General features: G+C 43.9%; 1 protein-coding gene across 4 annotated transcripts in view; it reads right to left on the minus strand.

Moving 5' to 3' along the window:
* KIF1A (kinesin family member 1A) overlaps positions 1–17788 on the minus strand; it is a 195640-nt gene that overhangs the window by 26160 nt on the left and 151692 nt on the right. For 3 of the 4 annotated variants that reach the window (XM_072618743.1, XM_072618742.1, XM_072618746.1), the window contains 2 exons: positions 15955–16060; positions 12273–12299 (listed from right to left, as the gene is read on the minus strand). In XM_072618743.1, coding sequence (XP_072474844.1) covers positions 12273–12299; positions 15955–16060 — 133 coding nt within the window. The remainder of the gene's footprint in view (positions 1–12272; positions 12300–15954; positions 16061–17788) is intronic. The other variant, XM_072618745.1, reaches the window with a different exon arrangement.

The raw sequence follows: 17788 nt of genomic DNA on the forward strand, positions 1-17788 counted from the left end.
GTTATCTACATGAATGAAATCACAGGTCCAGCACCCTTCTCTTCCTTACCTTCTGAGAATGCACATTAAATGTCTGGCTTTCTTGCCTATTGCATGCCTTCTGTATATGCTTTTCTATGGATATATTATTTCCCCTTGCTAGATGAAGAGCTTACTGAAGGCAGGGACTCTACCACTTCTGTATTTGCATCCTCAGCACTTAGCATGGTGCCTGGCACATAGTAGGTGCTTAATAAATGCTTCTTGATTAACTGATTCAATGATGCTCAAACTCTAGATGAATCCTTGGAAATGTAAAACTGGGCTCTAGGTATATATTCCTGGGGAAAGCTTTGCTCTTGTTTCTTTCCTTTAAGATGAGGGAACTGGAGTCACTGAACCGTCAACATTGTCCAGGAGCACTGAAGACACTCATATCTGGATATACTTAGAGTTACAATGTCAGAGATGGGAGGGACTTTGGGCATCATTTAGTGTAATCCTTTCAATATATATTGCTCTCTGATGGTTAGCCCAGGCTACAGGATCAATATTTTGAAGGCTCCCCATTCTTTTGGAGGGAGCAACATTCTGGGGGCAGCATTTTCTGAATTATAGATTGTATGCTTAAAGTTGGAAGGTTGTTTCGCCCCTCCCACCCTGAGGTCATAATCACAGTGAGCCACATCATTCCCAAAGAGCATGATTTCCGAGCTCTAGGAGAAGATCATCCATTTTTAGTCTCATGCATATGCCTTAGTTCAAAATGTCTAGAATTTGCCTTAAAAAATTCTTGAGGTTCTCCTATCAGAGCCTTCAAGCCTTCTCCTGGTTTCCCTCTGATTATCCTCCAGAAGACATGGTTCAAAGACACTTTAACACCAACATTCCATCACCAACAACACAAAAGTTAAGCCCAGTCAAAACCTCTTTAGAAAGAACAGGTAGTGCTGGCAAGAGTACATTGGCTCAGCCCCCTCCAGTTTTCAAGGACATGCCTCAACTGTTCTTGGTAAAGTGGGTTTGGGAGGGCATTTAGGCACAGACAGCTGGATCATTAGCCTATTCTAGATGCCACAGTTGAATGACAAGAGGTCTGGGGTCTCAAACAAATCAGGGACATGAAACTACAAAGAAAAACCAAGATGGGGACCACAGTCAAACACGAATCACTTTAAGGGGATGGATAGTTCCAAAGGAAAGGTTATAAGGAAAGTGGGATTCAGAGAAAACAAGAGTAGATAGAGCAGGAAAAAAATTAAAAAACAGAAAAAAATTCAAAAAAAAGAAGGGTACAGACCAAGCAAATGTGGAAGAGAAAAGTGAGGTTATACCTAGTGTCATTTCCGAATGAAATGCTATAGGTGGGAGGCAGCCCAGGACACATACACGGACACACACAGAAGAAATTAAAATGTCAGAAAACACTATCCAAATGGTGTCCAGTGAGAAGAAGCTAACTCCAAAAAGTCATGAAGTGTACACATGACAAAATGTGAGCCGTGTCCAGTCATGGGTTTTGGTGTAGCCAAAAATGTGGAAGAATGCATCAACATGTGGCCAGATATGGCAACTATGCAAAGGACAAATGACTTCATCTCATTTCCCAAAGCCCCAAACCTGGACAGACCATTTGCATCCTATGTCAAGGCACCTGGAGGAGGAAAGAGCTAAGGGAACTTGGGTTCATGTCCATGGAGTTGTGGATGTGGTCACAGGGCCCTAACCAGAACCTTAGCCTGAGCCCTTCTGGGCTACACCTCTCCCTTCAGTCCCATGCTAAGAGAGGTAGTTTCACATTCTCTGGAAGGCCAGAATGAGATCTTAGGGGCTCAAGATAAAAGTGGCTCCAAGATGGGAAGACATTCAGGAGTTGATTCCCATTACTATCACCACCAGCACCACCACCACCAACACAGAGAAAGACTTTCATTTCCAAGAAAGATATGCCAACACCAATGCTAATAATCAGTATCAAAGACATAGACAATGAGAGAGACCCAAGAGCCTGAGGGCTAGGGACATTCTATGGTGAAGAATTTAGAAGAGGTCACAAAACAATCAATTCAAGGAGAAAAGTATGCTTATTCATAAAACAGAGGACAAAATGTCAGAACTGGAAGTGACCTTGTGATCACCCAGACCAAACCAAGCCTAAATAGGAATCTTTTATCAAGTCATCACCCAGTCCTTGCTTGAAGACTTCCAAGAAGTGAAACCTCGTTACCTCCCCAGGCAGCCTATTCCACTGCGCATTAGGAAGCCTCCCCTGCTAATCGGGACTCACTGTTGCTTCTGCCTTAGTTATGTCCTCTGGTACTGACAGCCCTCCCCAAACTTGGAGACAGACATCACATCCCAAGTTAAACATACTGTTCTCCTTCAACCCAGTCTGATCAACCCTTCTTCCTCTACACACAATCTGACTTGTCAGTGTTCTGAGTGATCCAGAACTGGGAAAAAAAACCAACCAAACCAATGTTTCAGCTATGATCTAGCCAGGTCAGAGAGGAGGGGAATGATCATATTCATCTCTTTCACATAATCCCTCTCTTAATGAAGCCTAGGACAGTATTTCTTTCATGGTTTACTATGTTGGGTCTCCTTGTTTCAGGGTGTTCACATTCTTAGCAAGACCCCCTTCTGTAGGATTGTCCAAAAAGAGTTGCATTTTTTATAGGATCTCAGAGTCAGAAGAGACCTCCAAGGCAGCTAGTTGGTCTGCCTCTTCCTAATGTGTCTCACTTTTGGATTTGAACCAGAGATTCAAGGATTCTAATCCTTCTTTACCTCTCACCAGGATGGCCAGGAGGTAGCTACTCCCATTTTGTTTGCATGTTTTGTTTTTGTTTTTAAAATCTCTGTGCTATCACTCAGCCCTGGACATCTGGCCTTCAAAGAAATTTTTGACTACAAGGTACAAATACTTGCGGCTAAACCTGTCTTTTGCACCTGCTATATGGTAGTGTTAACTGGCTTCCCCATCCTATTAACTCACTCAGATATCTATCTCACTCCAAAGTAGTCCAACCTCATTTCTTTTCCACTCCCCTACCCCCACCTCACTGATAAAAAAGGAGCCTCCCTTGTTCCTTGACCAGTAAAACAACGAATCTTTACTAAACCACGATTCTGAGTCAAGGAGACAGAAACAAGGCAACATTCCATTTTCAGGGTTGTTAAAAAAAAAAAAGCAGAAAATGGAAGAGCCACACCTTTGCTCAGTGGGTTCATGTTAATTTAAAACATGCCAAGTCCAGGTTAAGGAATTTGAATTTGACAGACATACCCATTACTTTGAGCCAACCAACCACTGGTCATCACTGGGCAAACTTCTTACCCTGTTCCTTCATGGACCCTCATATTTTTCCCAATCCAAAGCTTTGTTCTGGCAGAAGATGGTGCTGGTGATCGAAGGTGACTAGACACTGCTGATCTAACTGGCTTTGGTCTCATGGAGTGATGGGGAGTCAAGAACCAAGGGGAGTTTGTTTTTCAGAGATGCTGTTTGCCTACCATGTTTCTTTCATTATGCTCCCTCACTACGGTGTCTGAATGCATGTTGCTCAGAGCTGACATACAGTACTTTAACAGGATTTTTAAGAGATCTGCCTCCAGTCCATTTTGTCACTTCCCCAAATATGAGCAAATGGGACACAAGAAATGACCTTGGGATGTCATTAATACCCAATCTACTTTGTGTACATGGCAGCATTAGAGGTGAGGGCAGGTTCAATGATGCGACTGAACTGAGCAATTGTGGGAGCTTTTTGGAATATGGCCTGAAACTACTATGTTAACGTGTCTTTCTGTCTTTCTCCTTCTCCTTTAAGACTGGAAGTAGCAGGAACCCCATTAAAAAACAGAATGAGGGGTGCAGGAAGGGGAAAAATTCACAAAAACAAACCCAAAATACATGCAAATCAAAAATCAGCTAATTGCAGTCAACTGAGTGAAAATGGGTCCAGCAACCAAAGAGATTCTGACATCCCGGGCTGATTGAAATGTGCTCAATAGATTGTTTTGTGTGACGTGATGGGAAATGTGTCAGATATGGTATGGGGAGAACTGGATTCAAATCCTGCTTCTGACACTCACTGTTATGTGACCTTGGGCAAGTGACTCCCTCTCTCTCAGCCTCCTCTTCCTCAGCTGTAAAATGGGGGTATGCATTACCCTCTCTCACCTCTCTCATAGAGTTGTGTCAAAAGTGTTTCTAAAATTCTAAAGTGCTATCGAAATATGAGTCAGCAACCCAAGGACTTTGACCATAGATCTAGGGGACTCTCCGCAATTCCCTCAAAAGTGAGGCATGGAAAGCAAGCCAGCCAGTTAAGGACATGAAACTTGTCTCTGGTAGCCTTCACCTCTGTTTTCTATATCAGATAGAATGTTTTCTCATAGAAGGCTCATAGAAGAGATCTTAGAGATCTAGCCTATTTGAATCACTTTACAGATGGGGAAACTGAGGCTCAGAGAGATGAAATAGCTGGATTCAAACCACACAATAAATCAGAGGCAGAACTCAATGCTTGAACTCAGGCCTCCTGATTCCTTATTTGCAGCTCTCTTTTCTTTAGCCAGAAATTCAGCCCAAATTGAGGAGCCTACCCTGTGTGCCTCTAGCTAGAGAGAGAAGCTGATGTATTAAACACTTGCATGATAAAGTATCAGTATTTTTTTAATGAGTTCCCATTTACTAGGAGAATATAAACCCCTTGAGGACAGGGACTGTTTTGATTTTCTTTGTTTGCCCAGTGCCTAACAAGAAGCAAGCTTGGGACACAATAGGAAATTAATAAATACTTGTTGGATTGAATTCTAGCATTTCAGGAGAGGACACTGAGGGAGCAGGGCAAAGAAAGGATCCATCTTCAATGGTCAAATTTCAGACACTGGGCTCTCAAGGCAAGGGAGGTATTTAGGGGTAGACTGCTACCCACTTGTCTCAATGTTCTGGTCAGGTCTAGGATTTGAATGAGAAACTGTTCTACTATATGGATGGGGTCTCGATGTATGGTCAGTTGTAAATACAGCAAACATGACATTCTCTTAAGGGACCTGTTCCTGATGGGTCTCAAGCTTGGCTGACCTAGAGATAGGAACTCGGGAAGATTGTTTCATGAATGCATTGGTCCTCAGCTCATTGTTCACTCTGCAAACCATGCTCCAGTAACAATGCCAGGGAAATAGTGCAATCCAGGGGGCATTTCCCTGTTCTCTAGAAAACTCAATGGAACAAATCAACACCATAAGTTCTCCAAGCCAATGACACGTTCACAACCTCAACAAGTAGATTGGCAGTTTCTAGGCACATACTCTTTGACAGTAGACCCACGGCATACACAAAGATAACTCTTAACATTCAAGAGCAGATTCAGCACTTAGACACCAAAAACAGCATGTTGAAAAGCTGAAAAGAAAGAATATAAAAGTGTTTTGCCCTAAAGTGCTGTCTCTAGTGATATCGTTTTGGGGCCTTTCTCATTGCAGGGCATAGAGCATTAGGCTTGGAATCTGGGAGACTCAGGTCCAACCCCAACTCTGCCAATTTCTGCCTTGGGCACATCACCCAACCTCTTAGGGCCTTGACAGCCTCTTCCATAGACTGAGGGAATTGGATCACTTGACCTCCAGAGCCTCTTTCAGCTCTAAAACTATGATGCTAAGGCATGCCATTCAACAAACCCAAGATTTCTACTGAGAAGTTCCTTATTTATCCTACTTGATGTAATATAGGGCATTATCTAGTTAAGAAATGGCTGCAGGTCACGACTGCCACAGTCTCTAGTGTTTGGCTATAGAGTTGTTCATTGGAGGATGGGAAACCTAGACCCTTGATGAGGCCATGTGGCCTAGGGCTGCTGTGGATGGAGACAGCTCAGTGCCACCATTCTTGTAGCATCCATAAGCCTGGTTTGGGCGATAGAAACAGGATCCATCCTTGCCACACTGTGTCAGGATTGCTAGATTAGTGGGCACTTCATCACCCCAGGACAAGTGGTTGGCTACTTTGGGGAGTTTCCATCCTGGATTCATCCATGTACTGGGCCCTCTGACCAACAGGAAGGAAGCTTCCCTGAGTAACCTCCTGGAGTGGGCTGATGAAGTCCTGGCCAGCACCTCAAGAGGCGCATTTTCTTGGTCGGTTGTGAACCAGAAAAAGTCAGCCTGGGGATATGATCACAGCTGTGGTCCACCAGCTGGAAGAACTCAGTTCAAGTCTGGCTGTGCCCACATGCTACCTGTGTGACTAAGACAATTCATTTCTTTCCGATTCTAGTTTCCTCATTTGTAAAATGAGATAGCCTCAACGTTGTCTATGTTAACATTGGTACTTGTCTTTTTCTCCATTAGATCACCAGGGAGCTTTCACTCTCTGTATTTGTATCCCAAATGCCAGGCAAAGTAGGTGTTTAACAGATGCTTATTGATTGACCGATTGATTCCACTACATCCAGGATCTCACAAGAACCCCATGTGAGGTGGGCACAATAGGGATTATTATGCCCATTTTACAGATAACAAATGAGCCCTGAGAGGTTATGACTTGCTCAAGGTCACCCCACTAGTAAGCATCAGAGGCCACATTTGAATTTGGGTCTGTGCCCACCCGAGGCCAGGGTTCTTTCTAGTTTCCAACATTGCCTGGCTGGTTCACTAGGTGGAGTGAGGATCACTGGGATTTCACTCCCCTAGCAATGCACTTCTGAGCCCTAACCTTGCCCTCAATTTGGGGTGTCCCCAAAGTCTTACTGTAATTTAGGCTTAAAATGGCATGGGGGCTTTGGAGACCCTCTACATTTAGAGCTAGGAAGAAGCAGTGGGTTCATCTGGCCCAATCCCTTACTTTTACAGATGAGGAAATGGAGACTCGACCTGTGTAAGGCAGGAGCAGCGGGCTCTGGAAACAGAGGACCTGGGTTTGAATCCCACCCTTGATCCTAACTACCTGTGTAACCTGGATGAATCTCTTAGTTTCCTCACTGGGAAAAGGAAGGGATTGGACAAGTGGCCTTTGGGATCCTGTGATGTTTCCGGTGGAGATGCTGAGCCTGGCTTTGTACCTGGGGGCCCTGGATTCCAAGGCCAGCCCTCATCCGCTGCACTCCAGTCAAATGTAGAAAACAAGAATGATGATCAGAATTCACGCACACTGCATCCACAGTCCTTGAGGCAGAGGGACAGAACCTGAACCTGGGGCTCATCCTGCCGCTGCCTCCTCCTGGCCGGGTGACCCTGGGTAAGTCACTTCTCAGTGCCTTGGAAAGGACATTTCTGCACATAATTTATGGATGAAATCCCATCTCCTGATCGAAAACACTTTCCTTACAACCACTCTGTGAGATCAGTAGCACAAAGCAGATCCCATTTTCCAGCTGAGGGATGGCTTACCAGAAAAGCACTAACTGAGGTCACTGAGAGGTGGATTAGAACCTAAGGTCCTTGAGGGTAGGGACTGTCTTAGCCTTTCTTTGCATGCCCAGAGTCCGGCACAGAGGAAACACTTAACTAGTGCTTGCTGATTGACTGACTAACCAACTGTAGCAACTTGTCCATATGAAGTCAATGAAGGCTAGAATAACATCATTTGTCCATGACATCCTCCCTTTGACCCACTGCCTTCCTTGTGTAACAGTAGCTTCAGTCAATGTGGGTCCCCAGGAAAGGCTAGGATGCTTGGAACGGGCAAGAGGACGTCATTCTTTCTGCAGTGATGACCAATGGCCGCCATGCAGTCTTTTCCCTTCGTCCTTTCTTTAAGCCACTGAGTGGAAAGGAAGGAGGTGGGTGCAAACATCAGGGGCAGGATACCTAAGGATGGCCTCTCCCAGGAAAGGAAGAGAGGATGAAGGTAGAAAGTTCCTCTTAGTGCTACCTAAGCCCCGTTGAGGGCAAGACCTGGACCTAGAACATTGAAGTGCTTAATAAATGATTATTGCCTGAGGTCCCATTCTGGGAAGTTAGAGATGTCCATAAAGTAAACTCCTCGGGCAGGGACCACCTCAATTTTGCTTTTGAGCTTCAGGGTAATTGATGTTGCTTCCTTCTCATTCCCTAATAACATGTGTGTCTCAAAGGGCAGGGACTGATTCATTTGTGTCGGCAGCATCTTGCACACACAAAAGCTTGGTACATCTTTTTTGATTTGGGTTGCATTGTCTTGGATTAAGAGTGGGACAAAGTGTGATATGGGGAGTCAGAGGATCTGAGTTCTTGACTCCACCACCAAATACCTGGGTGACCTTGGCTAAAATGCCTGACAGATGATCCTAAGAATGCTGAGTCTCAGCTCTCTCCAGTTTAAACCCTTTTATTTGAATCGGCCAGGTTGAATTGTTATTTTTTTGTCAGTGTTATTATCAGTTCCATCTAAGTTAGCTTTAATTGCTACTGTTTTTGTGGGATGAAATCCAGATTTGAAAGAGATCCTAGAGCAATCTTAGAAGTAATCTTGTGAGGTAGCTGGTGATGCTCGGAGCCCTGGGGCTGAAGTCTGGAAGACCTGAGTTAAATCTGTCCTCAGACACATACTGCTGTGTGACCCTGGGCAAGTCACTTAATTGCCTCCATTTCCTCTATTGTAAAATGGGGATAATAATAACACCTACCTCCCAGGGTTGTTGTGAGGACTGAATGAGCTATTTGTAAAGTGCTCTGGAACCTAGCAGGTGCTTAATAAATATTTTTTCTTTTCTCCCCTCCCCCATCACTTCATTTGATCCTCAGAGCAGCCCTGTGGAGCAGGTGCTATCACCACCATCATTCATCATCACCTTCACGATCATTATTGTCATTATCAGCATTTTACTGATAAGAAAAGCAGAGCTCAGAGAAATAGAGAGACTTGTTCAGGGTCATGGAGCTTGTGTCGGAGGTAAGATTTGAACCCAATACTTAAGTCTCTATCAACATCCTTATTAAATAAGTGTGTGTGTGAGAGACAGAGAGAGAGAGAGAGAGAGAGAGAGAGAGAGAGAGAGAGAGATACAGAGAGACAGAGAGACAGAGAGACAGACAGAGAGACAAGGAGACAGAGAGAGACAGAGAAAGAGAGAGAAAGAGATCTAGAAGCCATAAGACAAAGGTTTAACAAGATCTTAAATCTGATCTCTTATTATGAGGAAGATAATGGAAATGGTATCAGACAATCTCATCCAAGGGTTTTTGGCTCCATGCCCCATGCTACATTCTTCAAACCTCTGGTTAATTTTAAAAAATTTTTAAAAATTCATTAGATATTTTTATTTGCAAAAAGTTTATAGATCAGAGCTTTGGAGATATTCTAATAGATTGGAAGCTCCTTGAAGGCAGGGACAATTCTATTTACATCCTATATAAATGCCTCTGTTTGGCATTTCAAACTCCTTCCAGCCTCCTCCTTTCTCCCTTTCCAGGTTTTTTAACTCATTATCCCTGTCTCAGCCCTCTACCCTACCCTCTAGCCAGAGGGGCTTATCTCCGTTCTTATGCGCAATACTTCACCCCTATCTTTGACCTGATGTCCTCCAAGCTTGGAATGCTCTCCCTCCTCCCTTCTGCCTCTTAGAATCTCTGATCTTCTTCAAGACTCAGCTCCCCCTGCCCCCCTCCTTCTGCAGGAAGCCTAACCTGGCCCCCTTCCCCTCCTCCCAAGGCTGTGAGTACTTTCCCCCTAAGGCCATAGCTTTGCAGAGATTATGTACACACTCATATATTAAGTTCATGCTATCTCCACCATTAGAATCTAAGTTCCTTTGTGGACAGAGACTAATTTCACCTTTTTCTTTGTATCTCCAGGACTTGCAGGACCGGAACATAGCAGACATCTCAATGCCTGTTGATTGTTGATTTTATCTTTGAATTCCCAGAACCAACCATATCCCCAGGATGCAGTAAATGCTTAATAAATGTTGGTTGAATTGGATTTGTAGAAGCAGCAAAGCACAGAATTCAAATGATGCCCATTTTGTGCTTTCTTTTGGGAGGAGAATGCACCAAAATGAATTTTACCTGTTTTCTTTCCTGTAGTGTATTACATACTACTTCCTATTTCTATATTTCTATAAGGGCTGTTCTGGGTTGCTCTCCCTTGGCCTCATGGAATGCCTAGATTCTTTCCAAACACAGCTCATGCCCCTGCTCCTGAACAAGGCCCTTCCTATCTACCCCTCTTCTCTCACCCCTAGGTGAAATAGCTTTACCCAAACATCTTTGCTTTAGGATCATGTAAGATTACTAAGAAAGGAGGCTGCTTGGTTTTTGTCTTGTCTCCCCTTCCAGTACTTAGTACATAGTAAAATGCTAAAAAATATTGTTGATTTGAATGGACTTAATATTACTCTCTGAGGCCAGTACTGGGGCTTAGTATCATGAGGAAGCAGAGATAGTCTGGTGGGTGCTGGAAGAGAGTCATTTTCTCATCCTCGGTAAACTGAGGTATGAGGTGGTTTAATTTTCTAGAGGTTTTCTCTGGAAGGGACTTTCAAAGCCATCAATTTGTACCCCTTCATTTTACAGATGAGGGAAAAGTCACGGAGAAGTTCAAAGGCTTTCCCAGGGACATACCACTAGAAAGTGTCTGAGGTGGGTTCCGAATCTAGTCTTCCTGATTCTAAGTCCATAATTCTATCCCCTATTCCATGCAGCCTTTGTTGGTTGGTTTTCTATTAGGAATAACAAACCAACTGCCCTTTACTTTGTTCTGGCTATCATCACTGTGGTTAATAAAGGAACATTTCTGAGAATGGTAGTCTGCCAACATCTATAAGGCACCTAATGAGCCCCAGGAGTGGCATTTACATTGGCCTCAACGTCATAGAATGTGGAGAGCAGGAAAACAAGGCAAACGGAACAATGCTTATATCATGAGATCAGATCAATGGACCTGGGGCTAGAGGTTTTCCACCATTAAATAAAGATTCCCCGGAGGAGGAGAATGTAGAGAAAAGAATCCATTTGTAATCCCTTGGATATTTGGTTCCATTTAGGCAATGCTGAACTTCTATATAGAGAAACAATTCCAGTTTGGACAGACCTGTAAACTCACTTCTCCTCTTGCCCCTTTATCACTTCAGTGGATTGTGGGTCCAGTTGAGCTGGTGGCAAAGAGAAGAAAGGCCTTCATTTGGGTTTCCTAGGTCTCACAAAATGAAGGTCTTTTCAGGGTTCCAATCTCCCAAGAGAATTCTTTGTATCTCAGACAAACTATTTTACTCTCAAACACCAATCATGAAATTGAGGTCAACTTTGTATCACACAAAGGCTGTTCCTTCTCTTTCCCTAATAGAAACTGAAGAATTGTGTAAGGGATTATTTGCACAGTTTGGACACCAACTATTGGGTGCTGAAGTTTGCCATCCTTCAGTGTGGCGCATTCCTGTGGAGTGTGTTCCCTGTCTCCTGGACCAATGGTAGGACAAGTTTATGCAGCTCTAAAGGGGCAGCATTGGGAGATCCTGAATAAGGGTTCAAAGACCAACAAGATTTGGCACCAGCCTTGTGCTCCCAAAGGAGCCATGCTCCTCCTCCTCCCCAAACATCATTGTACAAATCTGCTGCTTGCCTCATGGCTACAACAGAGGACTCTTTTGGGTCTGGCCTCTTAACAACTTTGAGCAGTCCATGATTGGTGAGAAAGACCCTTTGTCCTGTCTAGTTTCTTCACCTATCGTTTCACCTATCAGTTATCACATCACCTGCTGCTTCCATTTGCCCAGCTGGCCATCCCTTTCACCCATCTATTCTAGCCAGTCCAAGTGGCTCCTTTCCTCTCTCCACTTTCCACAAAATATGGGTGCCATGGGCTAGATTTGGATCTTTTGGATAAAGTGGCCCACCCACTGCCCAGATTCAGCTCAGCCCATGCCAGCCTCACATGCAGCCAGAGTCTCATAGCGCTTCTTCCAGGGCCAGGGCAGGTGAGGGAGGTGAGTGCTTGGGAAGGGAGAGGAAGCTTATGGAGACAGTGGGCCAGCATGTCTCTGCAGGAATGAGAGCAGCAAAGTTGGGGTGGGAGTAAGGTAGGAAATCAGCCAAAAGGATAAAGGAAAAAAAAGAAAAATCAGCCTAAAATAAATGAAGAAAATGTAAAGAAAAGGGGGAAATGGAAAAAAAAGATGACTGAAGAATCAGAGGAGGGAAGGGAGGAAAGCCAGTTTCTCAGGGGTGCAAACATAGAAAAATTAAAGAAATAATTAGGGAAGGAAGGGATTGGTAACAAAGAATTGGAAAGGAGGGAGGGAGGAGGATAGAGGAGAAAGGAAAATGAAGAGAAGGGGTTTAAATGAAAAACCAAGGGAAACAAAGAATACCTAGGCATGTCCGCATCAAGAAACTGCCTGCGGAAACACAAAACATTATATGGTTAGTGTGGGTTCAAATGATCGGCGGCGGGACAAGCAGGGGCAGCGGCCTGCAGGGTAGTCACGAAGGCGCATTGGAGACGAGATTGCCCCCCAACCCCAGGCTCATCCCAAGCTGGAGCAGAGCACAGCCAAGCCTTGGGCCCCCTCAGCGAGGAGGCCCAGGCAAAGATAGATGAGCAGAGCCTTTGAGGAATCTAGGCTGGCAGGAAGGAGCTACGTAGCAGAATGCAAGCTGAACAGCCCTAGAGTGGGAAAAAGGCCTGGGACCCACCTTGGTCTCTTGTTAGAACAAGTCCCCAGGAGAATGTGAACCCTGTTCTCCCCCCCAGGCCTTGATTTCCCCTGGGGCAGTCTGATCTCAGAGTGCAGCTCAGTGAGTTTGGGGAGAATCATAAAACCTTAGGCTTGGAAGGAACCAAGGAGGTCAGGTCCAAACAGTTTCTGAGCAGGAATTGCCTAGACAATTTTCCCAACAAGTGGTCCAGCCCTGGCTTGAGAGTCTGTATTGTTGGGAATAGTTGCTATCTACTGAGGCAGATAACCTTAGATATCTACCATTGGGCAACTCTGGTTATTATCAACCTTGAGTTTGCATTGCGCTGAAATCCATCCCCATAACTCAACTCTAGTCATAAGCTTGCTGCAGCAAGGAAGGTAGATGCTGGAATTCTATTCATCCTGGAGAAACAGAATCTTGATACCCTGGGCAATGGCCTAACTGAGGTGGCACTGGCCAGATCCAAGGGGTTTCATGATTGGCAAAGGAATGTGCTTCCTCTAAGACTTTCAAGATGGGAAAGGTCATGAAGGAGAAGTCAGTTCAATCTGGGTCCTGCCCATTGGGATGAATATCAGATGATGCGCAGAAGCCAAGCTGAGAGTTGAAGTCATTTGGGAAAAACAAGAGACTGATTCCATTTAAGCCTTATAACTCAGCTGTCCTCCCAGCATCCTTGGTCTCGTGGCTTCCACAAACAAGTCAAAAATTATGGAGATCAGGAACCCAAACAATGAAGCCACAACCCAGCCTGGCACCAGACCAAAGGAGAGGAGGACTCTTCAATGGTCTGAAGAAATTCTTCCTTCTTGGGTCCTACCGAAAATCACTTTCCCTCTTCTTTCTACAAAAGACAATATGGTTCCTGCCTCTGTTCTTTCTGGCTTACTCACAGGATCATGAGTTTCAAGCTGGAAGGGACCAGAGAGGCTCTTAAAGTGCAGTACCTGCATTTTATGGGTGAGGAAACTGAGCCAGAGGAAGGTTAGGTGACTTGCCCAGAGTCGAACCACAAGTGTCTGAGGCGGTGTTTGAATCTCTGTCTCCCTGACTGCAGATGCAGGAATGCAGAGTTCTACCTATTATTCCTACAGTGCCTGCCTTTGCAGAATACAAATGTGTATGCATGTATGTATATGTGTGATATATTACATACACAAAATGTATGTACATGTAAATATGTGAATATGTGTGTAGTAGGACAGAGCATATTTCAAAGTCCAGTTCAGCTGGGAGAACAGTTACATAATTGTAGGTAATCTTGGTCCTTGAGAATATGAATAAACTCATTTCCCCATAGCCTGAGAGAGCTCTGGAATGTTGTCTGGACTAACTATTCCTGCCCCTCCTTCCTGGTGCTTCTCTAAATTCGACAAACAGCATGAGTTACAGCTGTATGGATGTTTACTGGATTGAACTTAACTGAATTAATAGCTTAGGAAGAGTCATTCCCCTGAACTCTGTTTGTGAGGAGTCAGACCCAGATCTGCAGTCTCCAGGTTCCCAGTCTGGATCTCCCCTCCCTCATTACACTGTGCTGCCTCCTAGCAGCCCTTCTGGTCATTTTATTAGAAAATTGCAAGGGAGAACATTCTTGATCACCAGACCTTTGTGTAAGGGAAGAATCGCGAGGAGAATCTGAGTCCGTGTGAATTTAGGCATCTCGACAAAAAAAAAGGCAGAAAATAGAGAAAATAGGGTTCTCTCACCATTGGTTTTTCTGTTTTGTTACATGATAACAAAACATTAGGTTCTCATTTCTTTCAAAGCTTCCCCAAGCTGCAGTTGTCTCTGCTGTGCACATGTAGTCCCCTTTCCCAAACGCCTCTTACGTGTTCTTACCCTAGGAGAGGTTCTAGCTGGAAGCACCAATGAAGTCTTCCTGGACCTCCTTACCATCTATGCTAAGCCTTTTTTAAAATTTCCTACCCACCAAACCAAGTGTGGCTGCCTGAAGCTCTCTAACTATATACTATGTTCTAGAGCTTTGGGGTTACTTGGACAAATGAAAAACAACTCCGGGGTTCAACCTCACCTGCCTCATTTTTCTGTAACACCAAAGAGATCTTTTATTCCAATTAACTAGAAAGGTTCAAATCTGGGCTGAGGCCAGCCAAGTACAGATGATAACTCCAAGGGAGAAATATTTGGGACATTAGGCAGGGTTCCATTAGCATGGACTTAAATGTTCATGTAACTAGATCCTTCTTTGAATGACTTCTGATGTCCAAGTATCTGCTTCTTGACTGTCTCACTTTTGTACTTCTATTCCTGATTGATTAATCGGCCAACAAATAATTATTAACTGCCTACTATGTGCCAGGCTTTCCATTACCCTATGCTGACTCTCTATTCAAGGAATGCTTTTAGCAGAACTTTTGGTAAAGCAAAGGCTATATTTATAATTTAAATACTACCCAAGTTCCTTCCTCCAAATTATCCTTAGCTTCCTTCAAAGTCCAGATCACGTCACCCCATGCCCTGTGGTCAGTGCACACTCTCTTTTTCAAATTCTCATGCATGTACTTGTCTGTTTACATGTTGTATCTTCCCAATACAATGTAAGTTCATTGAGGACAGGAACCATTTTATTTTTGACTCTGTGTGTGCCTGGCACATAGCAAGTATGTTTAGCAAATGTCTGTTGATTGGTTTCTCAATCTGCCTCTCCATCCCCTCAACATCATGCCTCCTTGATCAGCTCCCTTCTTCATGTAGCTGTTGATAACTGGTTCTCGGTGTATGGATAGAGATGAATATGAAAATTCCTCCTAATACAGACCATTATCACCAAAGATGATTGGAAATGACCGCAGAGCCAAGGCAACTAATTGGCATATGCTGTAGAATGGGCTGATCAGCTTTAAGTGTTAATAAAGGAGAGAGCCATAACAGGTGTTGGACAGACAGGTAGCGCTGAATTCGGGGCAGCAGGCTGTTAGTGTCCCATATCCTCTCTCCTCAACTCCGCCTCCTGTAATCCCTATCCCCTTTCAAAGCTTGGCACATACCACGTGCATCCTGACTTCCCCATCTCCAAATCACATTGCATTTACTTTACATTTTTAAAAAAAATTCTTGTGTAAAAAGTTCCCCTACACAGTGATCTCCTGCTGTATCTTCTGGAAGGCAGATAACCTACACCTGCAGCAGTCCTCCATCTGAAAGCAGTAGGAGGTCACAGCAAAAGGAGACCATGGTAGCAAGGGGGTTGGTGGGGTGAACCCCTGTCAGGGAGCGAGGGGAGCATCCATGATGCATATGGTTTTCAATCACCTCCAGTGACCAGGGATGCTTTTCAGCGGGGGTGTAGAGATTGAGAAAAGAAAATCAGATAGAGGGAAAACTCACCGATCATCCTGAGAGGGCTGGACGTAGCCCGAGGAAAGGATGTTGAGCGAAAGGATGTTGGGATCGATGAGAGATTCGTCTGTTTCCGGAGTGTTCCGGATCCGACCTAAAGGTTACAATAGAAACCCCGATCATCTCAGGGAAGCGTAGACACAAGGTGAAGGAGTCTTTGCCCTCATTACTGCTTTTGAGTAAACAAAAGAGATAACACTTACCAACACCATTTCTAGAGATCTGAAATGACCCTTAGACAGATGGCACATGTTAATTTGTTCTTGGGGTCCCTCTATGAATAGTGCTGAGTCAGAGTTTGTATTTAGTGAAAAAACTCTCTATCATTTGGGGATTGCCTCACTTTGGAATTTGTATTCCCAGCACTTAGAACAGTAGGTACTTAATAAATGTTTGTAGTGTAGAACTGGATCCACCTCCCTTCAACCTCCTTGAGTACTGGAAGTGTGATTATAATTGCATTTTAAGAGTACATAAAGGATTGCAGGAGTTAAGTCATCACCGGGGCAAGGCTGCTCTAATCTAGTTGGTAGGAAGCACAGGACCGGAGTTCAAATTCTGGTTCTAATACTTACTACCTATGTGATTTTGGTCAAGTTGCCTACCCCCTCTGAGTCTGTTTCATTACTTGTGAAATGAAGTGTTGAACCAGATGCTCTCCAAGGTTCCTTTAAGCCCTAGATTTATGATTCACTGATTCTATGGTTGGTGACCAGGTAATAAACAATGTGCCTTCATTCCCACATCTCCAAATGTTTTATAGATATTTACCTATGAATTCTTTGTGGAAAGACATTACATTCACATGTAACTGCATCTACATACATGCATATAACTATAATTACTTCATTTTGTAGGCAGCACAAACCCAACAAAGAAATAAAGCAGGTAAAGGCAGGGGTGGGTTGGTACCTTAGTCCCATAAAATTCTTCGCCTTATCCTATCCTACTTTCAGGCTTTTACATTGTATGAGATTGTTAGTTGGCTTCAGTTTAAGAAAAAATAAAATATAAAAAATCTGGAACGGATCCAATTCAGTCCAATCCAACAAGCATTCATACTATATTCCAGGCAGGTGCTTGAGATACAAAAACAAAACATGAATTTTTCTCTGTTCTCAAGGAGCTCACAGCATGAGGCAGGACACCTCGTGCACACAGATAACTCACCAGACTTGTGATTTGAGGAGAGGAATCAGTAGAGGCTTCCTGCAGGAGGAAGCACCTGACCTAATGCTGAAAGGAAGCCAAAGGCAAAGGGGGGAATGAACTCAGGCCATGATGTTGTTACAGATCATTTTCTGCTTTACCAATTGATCTCCTGGAAGTATTCCTTTAGCAAGGAAATATCATGGTATGCTGTGTGGAGGGTTGAACTGGAGCTAGGAAGAACCAGGTTTACATCCTGGCTCTGAAGCTAGTTGGGTGATCACAGTTCACCTTTCTGAGCCTCAGTTTAGCCTTCAGTAAAATGGGGACAATGATATTGATAGTACCTACCCTACAGAGCTATTCAGAGGCACAAATGAAATAACAGATTTAAAGTATATAACAACCTTCAAACCAGTCTGCTATTATTATTTAAATTCCCACTTATTTAAATGTTTCTTCCCTGACTATTAGGCTATTTGACAGAAAGGGAGGTGGGAAAGAGGATACTTACAGGGTAAGTACTTGGGCAATAATAATGAACATTTAGGGAAGGAAATAAACATTATGTGCTCAGTCCTGTGCAGAGTGCTTTACAGACATGACCTCATTTGCTCCTCACAACAACCTTGGAAGGGAGGTGCTATTATTATCCTTATTTTAAAACTGAGGA

Source organism: Notamacropus eugenii, chromosome 6 (genome assembly GCF_028372415.1).
Source record: "Notamacropus eugenii isolate mMacEug1 chromosome 6, mMacEug1.pri_v2, whole genome shotgun sequence".
NCBI classification, from domain to species: domain Eukaryota; kingdom Metazoa; phylum Chordata; class Mammalia; order Diprotodontia; family Macropodidae; genus Notamacropus; species Notamacropus eugenii.